An 11,173-nucleotide genomic window follows, 5' to 3' on the forward strand; every position below is an offset into this window, starting at 1 on the left:
CGTGAGTGAAAACATTAAGATCATAATGTTTTATACGTGAGAAAAAACATTAAAATCTAAATGTTTTATACGTGAGTGAAAACATTAAGATCATAATGTTTTATACGTGAGTAAAAACATTATGATCTTAATGTTTTATATGCAAGTAAAAACATTAAAATCAATGATTTATTTGTGTATCAAATCATTTAGATCATAATGTTTTATACGCGAGTAAAAACATTCTAACATATTAAAGAGAGAAAACGTCCTGAACACCCACGCCTGACTCCACCCACATTTGCCCCATTCTGGGCCCATGAGCAAGGCACTTAACCTCCCCAGGCGCCTTTGTTGACAGCTCACTGCTCCATCCCACACACGCAATATGATCTGATCATGATTTGCTTAATTTGTCTCTAATAAATGGTTATGTACCACAGAGCTTTAAGGTTGCTGTAATTAAACCTTTACTTAAGAAGTCTGATCTTGATTCATAAATCCTGGCCAACTATAGACCTATATCTAATCTAACTTTCATCTAAAAAATTCTAGAGAAAGTAGTTGCAGGTCAGTTGTGTGAACATCTACAAAGAAATAATCTGTTTGAAGAGTTTCAGTCAGGGTTTAGAGCTCATCATAGCACAGAAACAGCACTAGTAAAAGTCACTAATGATATTCTCATGGCCTCAGACAATGAACTTGTGTCTCTACTGGTCCTGTTAGACCTCAGTGCTGCATTTGATACAGTTGATCACAATATTTTACTACAGAGGCTTGAATATGATGTTGGGATTACAGGAACAGCTCTAAAATGGTTTAAATCATATCTATCTCATAGATTCCAGTTTGTAAATGTAAATAATAAATCTTCTTCATACACCAAAGTTAGTCATGGAGTTCCTCAAGGTTCAGTGCTTGGCCCAATAGTCTTTACTTTATATATGCTTCCATTAGGTAAAGTTATTAAACAGCTTGGGGCGATAGTGGCCTTGGCCCCCATAGGTCACCCCAGTCATTTGAGGAAACTATACTTTTTAGTAAAATAAAAACTAGAAAGCATAGTTTTCTCAAATGACAGGTGTGGCCGGTTTACATATAAATATGGTGGTGGCCACTCTGGGTTTTGAACTGGCAACCTAGTTTTTGATGGTGACTTATGCCGAGCTGCAGTCACATACCAAAACGTAAGTCGGCTAGTTGCTTATTTTCCAAGTTACCACAACATGCAGGGATGGATGGAGGGTAGTTATACCCCCCCCCCCCCCACTGCTCCGTGACGCAGGACAACAACAGCTGTTCAGTTTGAAAGATGAAAAAACAGAAGTTTAAAAACAGCTGGATGTGAAAATGGACAGTCAGGACAACATTATAGGCTGAATTATTTAAAGACTGTGGCTCTGGGTTCTAGGTTCCTTGTGGTTCTGGTTCTTCTGTTCAGGAAGAAGTGATGGAGTTTTTGTTTAGCGCTGCGGTAAGCCTTCATGTCACAGAACATGAAGATCTTTACAAAGGTAGAATGGGCCTCACCTTCACGCCTGCATTGGACTTGGAGCTGAACTTCTCCTGGAAGGACCTCAGCAGGGCCGTGTTGAAGTACGTGGGCTCGGCTAAGTTCAAGGTCATGACCTTCCTCACCACATCCTGGCTGTAGTTCTCAAAGTTGTAGTCGTGCAGAACGCGCCCGTCACGGCTCACCACCCGGTACGCTAAGTTGGTGCTGACGGATGCTTTGGTGCAGCACAGGTATGGCACTGAAGAAAGGTAGTGGGCGATCTCTGGGAGGAAGGCCTGCAGCTTGTTCTGACCGCTGATGAGCATCTCACCGGGAGTGGCTCGTCTTCGAGAGATGTCGAACCCCATGGCGATGTCGATGGAGCAGTCTGCAGGAAAACACAGTTGTGTTGGAGAATGTCCAAAGAAACGAGGAGTTTTACGTTGAACCGCTTCACTCACCGCATTCTTCTTTGGAAGGTTTGGACTTGCAGATGGTGTCGACCACCTTCTGCTTGATCGTCTCCAGGCTGCCGAAGCTCTTCACCGTGAACAGCCTCCTTGGATCACCAGTGATCTGCAGCAGCTCCAGATCGTGAACGTTCCCGATTCCAATGGCGAACATCTCAATCCCCATGGATCGGAGAAGGAAAGCTGCGTCCTCCACGTCATCGTCAGAATCTCCGTCAGTGATCAGAATCAGATTCTGGGAGATTCCTTCTGATCTGCGGCTGCCGTGCGAGGCCTCAAAATATTTCTTGATGGAGTACAGAGCATCTCCAATTTTGGTGCCTCCGCCCTGCTGTTGCATGTTCTGGATGTGGTGGGACATCTCCTTCTCCATATAGAACTTGTTCAGATAGAACTCATCCTGAAAGACGCTGCTGAACTGGGCGAGTCCAACGCGCACCATGTCCTCACTGACATTAAAGCTGTTGATCAGTTCATTGGTGAAATGCTTCATGATGGCATAGTCAGGCTGGTTGATGCTGCTGGACTGATCGAGGAGGAAAACCAGGTCGGCCTTCTGCTTCTCACACACTGAGGAAACACCAAACATGATCAGAAGCAGACAAACGGAAACATCTCACCCGCTGGCTGATACTGAACTGGACCTTCAGGGACCTTCTTACCTGGTTTGGTGTAGTTGCAGAGCACCTGAGTGATGTTCTTGTAGAGAGTTTCCAGAGCAGCAAAGCTGTCCACGTAGAAAACTTTGGATTTGTCCTGACTGGCCATGATCTCCAGCTGAGTCACATTGGCTCCCTCCACACCAATACTGAAGACGTTGACTCCTTTGTTCCTCAGCGCCAACGACGGCTCCACCAGACTGTGACGATCGGTGGCGTCGCCGTCAGTGATCACCATGAGGATCTGAGGCACCTGAAGCTCTGCCCGACCTCCGTGCTCGGCATTAAAGAACTGAAGACAGTACTTGAGAGCCTTTCCGGTGTAGGTGTCTCCAAACGGGGACTTGAGGTCTGATATAGCTTTGAACACCTCCTGCCTGGTGCTGTATGTATCCAGAGTAAAAACCGACTTGGGGTTGGTGGAGTAGAGAATGACTCCGAAGCGGGTCAGGTTTTTGCCAACGGTGGTTTGGTTGACCATGGCCTGCATGAACAGCTGCATGCTCTTGAACTTGGGCAGGGTTATGCTGGTGGAACCGTCCACCAGGAAGATGACGTCCGCTTGTTCTGTCTTCTTGCAGTCTGGAAGTAAAATGAAAGTCTGGTTAGATGAAATAATCCTTAATGGCTTCTCCTCCACCTTCAGACTGTGACGGGTCCTTCAACATTACAACTTCTACAGTGTGGTGCTTGAAAATATAGATAAAAAAAGATTACTTGCTCACCTCTCCCTGGATCACACAGCTCCATGGACACCTGTCTTTCCAGGTCCCTCAAAGCGTCAAAGTCCCTCTCAGAGTACACCCTGTCTTGAGATCCACTGATCTCCAGCAGCTGGGTGGTGTTTGCCTCCAGCACTCCAATGGCGTAGATCTCAACTCCTTTGGCCCTCAGCTCTTCAGCAGGACCTTTGACTGTGTCTTGGGCCTCGCCGTCAGTAATGACTATAAGTCTCTGCCGCAGATCTGGACGTCCTCCTCTGGCTGTGTCAAAGTACTGAGACACCTCAGCGATTGCTCGGCCCGTCAGCGTTCCTCCACCTATCTGCTGCATGCCGTTGATGGCTGCCAGCATGTCACCTTTGGTGAAGTAGCGGCTGAGGGTGAACTCAAGCTGCTGCTCTGTGCTGAATTGCATGACGCCAACGTGCACCTCGTTCTTCCCGATGAAGGACGTGCTGATGACAGATTTCATGAACGATTTCATTTTGTCGTAGTCTTCAGGATAAATGCTCCCCGAGCTGTCGATTAGGAACAGGAGGTCGCCTGGTTGGTCTTTGCAAACTGCCGACAGATCAGCACAGATCACGTTAGCCTTTGCTGGTTTGTCTGCATGTTATGTTGAAACTAGTGCTGTCAATCGATTAAAAAAATTAATCCGATTAATCACATTCTGGGACTGTGATTAATCACAATTAATCACTATGCTTAACTTTGTAAGCTTGAAATGTAAATATGGAGGTTTTCATAAAATGTTGAAGAAAATGTTTTATTGTCTCAAACCAAACAGTTTTCCAGGTTTTCATACTCAGTAAGGTTTACAGAAGTAATTTTGTTTCAAACATTAATTTATAAATGTTAAATGTCTCATTAAGTGTCATCCATGTGATCAAAACATGTAACCCTTCTTCTTCTTTTGATTTTATTGGCGGTTGGCAAACTAATTTAAGTGCATTACTGCCTCCACTAAACTGGAAGGTGGAGCTGGAGAATAACCAGGTAACCCTCGGCAGGATAGAGACTTTACACGTCAAAATGGGTAACGCGATTAATGTGCATTATGTAATAGTAATGCGTTAATCTTTTTAGATTAATCGCATGCGTTAATGCGTTAACGTTGACAGTACTAGTTGAAACCAAATGAAACGACACGATCAGTGTCAGGGAGGTTCAGTCCAGATCTCATCAGGATCAATCAAAAAACACGTGTCATTGTATGAATGCTGAGGTGGCACTTCCGTTTTACTGTCTTTAATCTTTCCATGATTTTAAAAATCTAACTACTTATCCAGAATTTGTGTGCAACTTTAGTCATTTATGAAAACGCTCACCTCACTCAGGAGATTAATGTCACAATATTTAACTTTATTTAATATTTCCATCATAGAAACACATTGGGATCTATAAAGTTCCTTCCAAAACATTGCTTAAAATCTGCTTCAGCTACTGGCTTTGTTTTTGTCTTGTGCTGTTGTTAGCTATTCTTCAGCTACTTTTGGCTTTTACCTATAATTGTACTATTTTTTAGCTAACATTTTACTATTTTTAGCTACCCTTTTCAATTCAATTCAGTTCAGTTTATTTCTAAAGCTCCAGGTAACAACAGAAGTCGTCTCAGGGACTGAACAGAAACATTCATGTATAAAATAATAATTTAACAGAAACATTAATGTATAAAATAATAATTGAACATTATTTATCTGAGGAGCAGCTTTGAGTTTAACTCCATCACTGAACTCTCATGTTGAACAAGCATGAAGGCGACAGTGGAAAGAAAAACTCCCTCATGAGGAAGAAACCTTTAGCAGAACCAGGATCAGGACAAGAGGACCATCTGCTTCGACCGGCTGGGTTTGGTAGGAATAGATACACAATGGCAGGTTGAGAAACACATGTTGAGATACTTTAGTTACCCTTTTGCTACTGTTAGTTATCATTCCACTATTTTAGCAACTATTTTACTACTTTTAGCTACCCTTTGCTACTTTTAGCTATCTTTTTGCTAATTTTAGCTAAACTTTTGCTAATTTTAGCTAACCTTTTGCTACATTTAGCAACTATTTTACTACTTTTATTTACCATTCTATTTTCAGCTAAAATTTCAAAAACCTTTTGCTACAGTTAGCTACCATTCATCTATTTTAGCAACCATTTTACTACTTTTAGCTACCCTTAGCTACATTTAGCTCCTGCTTTGCTAATTTTAGCTACCATTTTGCTTAATTTAGCAAACTATTTTTCTATGGTACTTTTAGCTAGCCTTCTGCTACCTTTAGCAAAATACAAAAACAACCCCCTAAAACTTCTCAGAGGTCGAGCACTTATCTACCATACCGTCAGTAGTACAGATGTCGGTGATGATGTCATCCTTGATCAGGCTTAGGGCATCAAAGTTGTTGATAAAGAAGGTCAACCTGGGGTTGCCGGAGATCTCCTTTAGCTCCGTCTCCTTGGCGTCCTTCACACCGATGGCGTAGATGGTGACACCCTGAGTGCGTAGAGCCTCTGCAGGAGCCTTGACCATGTCGTTGGACTCTCCATCTGTGATGACCACAAGGTACTCCCGGACTTTCTGGCCTCGAGTGATTGCGGCTTTCTTGAATAGAGGACCCATGAAGGCCAGAGCCCTCCCTGTCTCCGTGCCTCCTTCTTCCTGTTGGATTCCCTCCACAGCTTTCTCCAGAGACTGTGAATCAGTGTAGTCCATCAGATCGAACTCCAGAGTTGGTGAATCGGAGTATTTTACAACCCCTAAGCGGATGTACTGCGGTCCAATACGGAAGGTGTTGATGAACTCCAGCATGAACTTCTTCATGTCCTGGAAGTCTGGTGGGTTAATACTTCCTGAGTGGTCAATGAGGAAAAAGATATCCGCTTCATTTGTTTGAACGCAGCCTGCAACAGAAACACAAACTTGTGAGAGTTGTCCTCATGATGTCGAATCATTGATTGGTAACAAAAACTGAAAACTGGATCATTTATTGAACAACAGTCCAACCTTCTTTGATGTCGGATCTTCTTGTAACCACAGAGAACGCCTGCTGTAAGATGTTGTAGCAGAGGATTTTCTGCAGGCTCTGCTCCAGAGATTTCAGTTTGGCAAAGCTGTCCACGATGAACACATGTTTCTGCGGAGGATAGGAGGCTATCTGCTGCAGCTCCGCTTCGTTGGCATTTTGAACTCCCACCGAGTAAACGGTGACTCCTGCACGCCGTAGATCAGCTGCTGCTTCGCTCACGTTGTCCTGAGACTCTCCGTCAGTGATCACCACTGCCACCTGCTGGACACCCTTTGCCTTCCTGCTTCCTTTGTCCTCGATGAAGACATTCTCGCGGGCGAAATTCAAGGCGGCTCCACTGTTTGTACCCCCTCCTCGATAAGGAAGGATTCTGACAAAGTTCAGCAGTTCGGTTTTGTTGCTGAAGGTGTCCAGGTAGACATGCGCCGTAGGCTCTGTGTTGTACAGGACGATGCCCACTCGGACTCTGGTCGGACTGATGTCCAGCCCGTTGATGATGGAGTGCAGGAAGGCTCGGACCAGCTGGAAGTTGGGATCTCCGATGCTTCCAGACTCATCGACGATGAACACCACGTCTGCCAGTTTGGCAATTCTGCAATCTGCAAATGGACACAAAAAATTAGATCAAATCTGCATTTAACCCTTCAGACTTATTCAGCCTGTAAAGATCCATAACAGCAGAAATATTAGCCTCCTGGGTTGTTGTATTTGCAGTAAACATTTTGAACACTAAGTTTGCCAGATTTAGGACCAATGAAACAAGTGAAAGACTGGTTTCAAATGTTGGGTGTCAGGAACACGATGTGACGTGCACCATGTGTGAGAGGACAAACTGATCAGGGAAAATTCTGAGGGGATGGTAGCACCGCGCCTGGTAGGAGCATTGTCACTGCCTGATCTGTTACGTGAGCACGATCCATAGTGTCAGCTCATTTGCACATGCGCTAAAAGGAATACTTCCGGGTCACATGGATCGCCGTTAAATATGCTAGATTAAGGAAAATGTACTAGTATAACTCCGTTTATGAATAAGAACTGTCTTAATTTACTTAGAAAAGTATTTGCTCTATCTCCGCCCATCTTCGTGTTACTAATTTACGCCACTCGTATTTCTGTTAAAATCATGGACATATTTACGTCATTGGTTAAGATGATATGCGACACATTGGGCTGAATGAGAAAACCCTGCAAGATACAGAATGAATCATTTCTACGGTGAAACAGCGCCGTTCAATGGTAAAGCTGCGTATCATTTTAACCATGACGGAAATATGGCAATGATTTTAACGGAAATACGAGTGGCGTAAATTAGTAACATGAAGATGGGCGGAGATAGAGCAAATACTTTTCTAAGTAAATTAAGACAGTTCTTATTCATAAACGGAGTTATACCAGTACATTTTCCTTAATCTAGCATATTTAACTGCGATCCGTTCGACACGGAAGTATTCCTTTTAGCTCATGCGCAAATGAGCTGCACTACGGATCGCACTTCCGTAACAGATAAGGCAGTGACAAGCATTGTTCTAGCACCGTTAGAGAGTCCTGGCTGTGCTGTAATTATAGCTGCGTAAGCGTTTACCATTGACTTGTAGAGCAAAGGTGCAGGTGAGTGTCTTTGAGTTCCTGAAAGATGCTGGAAACAGTAGGAAAACTTATTTGACAAATATTACGAGCAACATCATGACTGCCTTCTCACTGATTTTCTGTGATGCGTTCATGCTCTAACAGGACGTGGGGGTCCTGTAGAGATGAGCAAGGTCATTAACTAGTGTGACCACAGTCTTGGATTCTTAAAACAAAAAGAACAACTTCAAAAACCACAGGTGAGTGTAAGCACTGGATGTAATCTAAAATGCACCTCCTAGAGCTTCAGCAGCCAGGGAACTGAATCATTAATCGTCAAAAAAACATTAAAAAGTTTCTTTACCTCCAGTTACAAAGGTCCCTGGTTCCTCGGTTTCAAAGGTCTTCCTGAGCAGGAGCGCTGCGGTGTTGTTGAACTGGTAAACGTGTGGTGGTGTGGCTATCACACGCAGCTCAGTCAGTGATGCACCGAGGCTCATTCCCACCACCGTTACTCCTTCTGATTTAATCAGACGGGCCGGTTTAAACACAGAATCATCAGAGTCCTTTCCACTCAGAACCACCAGGAACTGTGGGTGGCCTTGGTCTGCTCGGCTTCCTGCCTCTCGGGTGAAAATGTTGGTGCTGGCGTACTCCAGAGCGGCACCCAGGTTCCGTGGATCAGTGGGTGAGAGTCTGAGTGGGCGGAAACTTTTGATGGCATTCTGGGTCTGCTCTTTGGTTTGATGCTTATTGAGAAGAAACTCCACCTGCACCTGCTGACTGTACTGAGCCAGACCCAGTCGGTACGCCGAGGCTTCAAAGTTGAGCTGATTGGTCAGTCGGGTGAGGATGGTTCTGACCAGCTGGAACTGACTTTGTGAGAGACCGCCGTCCACCAGGAAGAAAATATCTGCAAACTTTTCAGCCAAGGCTGCAAAGAAAAACAAAAGACAATCCTTCTGAAAATAAAGACGAGTAGCGATACGTTCTAAATGTTCTAAATGTCTGTTCAAGTGTGAACCTGCTAACAGACCGTCAGAATTAGAAACTACCTGCAGGACATTCAACAGTTAACACACTGGATGTGTCTTTTGGGAGATAGTAGTTTACTGAAACCTTTGTTTTACATGTGGATTAACTATCTGCTGAAGGTTTGATCAAGTCCTGCAGCTCGTTGTCTTACCCTGTCTCTGGTCCTCCATGGAGACGCAGACCGTCTGCAGCAGACCCTCTGTCAACCTCTGCAGGGCCTGGAAGCTGCCGATGTTGAACAGGAAACGCTGTGAAGGCCGGTTAGCAATGGACTCTAGCTTCTCCATGTTGGCCTGTCCCACCCCGATAGCGAAGACGATGACCCCCTCCTGTCGCAGTTTCTGGGCTGGCTCCTCAACATCATCTGTGGAGTCCCCGTCTGTGATGACCACGACGATCTGAGGCACTCGTTGGTTGGCTCGGCTCCCTGCGGCCTCGGTGAAATACTGCGTACGCAGGAACTCTATGGCTTTGCCCATCTTTGTGCCTCCTGTCCGGTAGGGAAATGTGTCGATGGCAGCCAGCAGAGACTGGGCGTCCAAATGGTCCTTCAGCAGGAACTCTTGGTGGGGATCATCACTGTTCTGAGCCAAGCCGACTCGGACTTTGTCTGGGCCGATGTCAAGGCCTAAGATGACATTTCGCAGAAACAGTCTAACTTCCTGAAAGTTAGTGGTGCCAACATTGGACGAGCCAGCGACCAGGAAGACAATGTCAGCCGTGCTGGCTTTGGCACATTCTGCGAAGGAGGAAGATGAAAGTCAGTAAAAGCTGCTGTTACAAAAAAACATCCGTGTGATTTTCCATGAAACTTTGCCGTCAGCAACACCTTGTAATGTTATCCTCCAAAATCTGGACCCACACTCAGATTTATGAAGGACTCTGACACACACAACCTAAATACACACAACTACTGTGTTGTACTGTGTGTGACTTTTTTACATGCATGTTTTTGCAGTCTGCTCAAGTTTTTATTTTTGCACTTTACTCAGTTTTTATCTCTGCTGCTATAAAAACAGAAAAACTTTGTACTGCTAACCACATATCAGAACATGTTTCTACCTCATGTACCACCTACACATGTACTAATCAACATGTCTCTGTCTTGTCTCTTAAATGTTTAGAATGAAATGTTTAGATTAGGTTAGATGTCTGTATTTATTGTACTGTTGTGTATCTGCACTGTGTTGTGCTGTTTTGCACATTATGTTCTGTGTTACACCATGATCCTGAGGAACACCGTTTCATTTCAATACGTACTTGTACGTAGCTGAAATGATGATAAAACCTCTGACTGTGAGTTCATGGAGAGGACGGGAAGCTCAGGGTTTAAGGAACCACTAGAACCTGTCCAGCTTACATCAGAAAGTTGTGTGATTGTCATGATCAGCGGCCCCCACTGGCCCCCATCTGCTCACTTCCCTGCCCCTTCATGACATGCTATGTTTTCTGCCATTCTGGTCATAGTTTCTGTTCATGTTTATTCTCATCTCCTGTCAACCTGCACCTCTGCCTGCTCACTTCACCACACCCCCTCAGCTTATCACAGCAATCAGCCCTGATTCCACTCACCTGTTCAGCTCATCTGGTTCACCTGCTCTGCACCCTTCATAAGAGCCATTTTCCCTCTCCACCACTGCGAGATTATTACACCTTCCATGGTCCCTGAATTTCAAGCCCTCATAGTTTCATGCCTAGACCTCAAGCCTTGTTCTCTGGATTATTGACCTCACACCTGCCTTCTGGATTTCACGTTTTTTGCCTGCTCCTCATCTGGTTCTGTTCTGCCTCTCTGACCATGGAAACGTCCTCCTCTTCAGTCTATGACCTCGACTCACGGATCACCCTTTTGGATTGCCCTTTGGACCACAAACTTTTATTGCCCCACTGTCCATAGCATTAAAGGCGTCCCTCTGCAGCTACCAGCAGCCTTATTAATAAAAGCTGTTCTTAATTTTTGCACTCCTGTGTCTGGCTTATTTTGAATCCAAAACCTTGGTCCGTGACAGAATAATCTCGCCAATATGGAAAGCCAGACCAGGAGTGGCTCTCAGGGGTCGAGAGCTCCCTAACACGTCTGGACACTCAGTTACAGTTTGTTAAAACTATGCTCTGTGCCAGGTTTTGCCTACCCACCCCAGTGACTTTTCATAGCCCATCGCCTGCTGCACCTCTGACCCCATCGCCTGCTGCAGGGCCCCAGGCCTCCACGCCGCCTGCTGCAGGGCCC

The 11,173-nt window shown here is 44.9% G+C and overlaps 1 protein-coding gene across 1 annotated transcript in view; it reads right to left on the bottom strand.

Annotated features, from left to right (window-relative positions):
- col6a4a (collagen, type VI, alpha 4a) overlaps positions 1-11,173 on the bottom strand; it is a 54,835-nt gene that overhangs the window by 7,787 nt on the left and 35,875 nt on the right. Inside the window, exons 3-10 of the mRNA XM_037676500.1 lie at positions 9,095-9,682; positions 8,273-8,842; positions 6,321-6,941; positions 5,657-6,217; positions 3,329-3,886; positions 2,607-3,185; positions 1,936-2,514; positions 1,510-1,862 (exon numbers count right to left, since the gene is read on the bottom strand). Of these exons, the coding sequence (XP_037532428.1) occupies positions 1,510-1,862; positions 1,936-2,514; positions 2,607-3,185; positions 3,329-3,886; positions 5,657-6,217; positions 6,321-6,941; positions 8,273-8,842; positions 9,095-9,682 (4,409 nt within the window). The remainder of the gene's footprint in view (positions 1-1,509; positions 1,863-1,935; positions 2,515-2,606; positions 3,186-3,328; positions 3,887-5,656; positions 6,218-6,320; positions 6,942-8,272; positions 8,843-9,094; positions 9,683-11,173) is intronic.

Source organism: Nematolebias whitei, chromosome 5 (genome assembly GCF_014905685.2).
Source record: "Nematolebias whitei isolate Nwh7 chromosome 5, NemWhi1, whole genome shotgun sequence".
Lineage (NCBI taxonomy): Eukaryota > Metazoa > Chordata > Actinopteri > Cyprinodontiformes > Rivulidae > Nematolebias > Nematolebias whitei.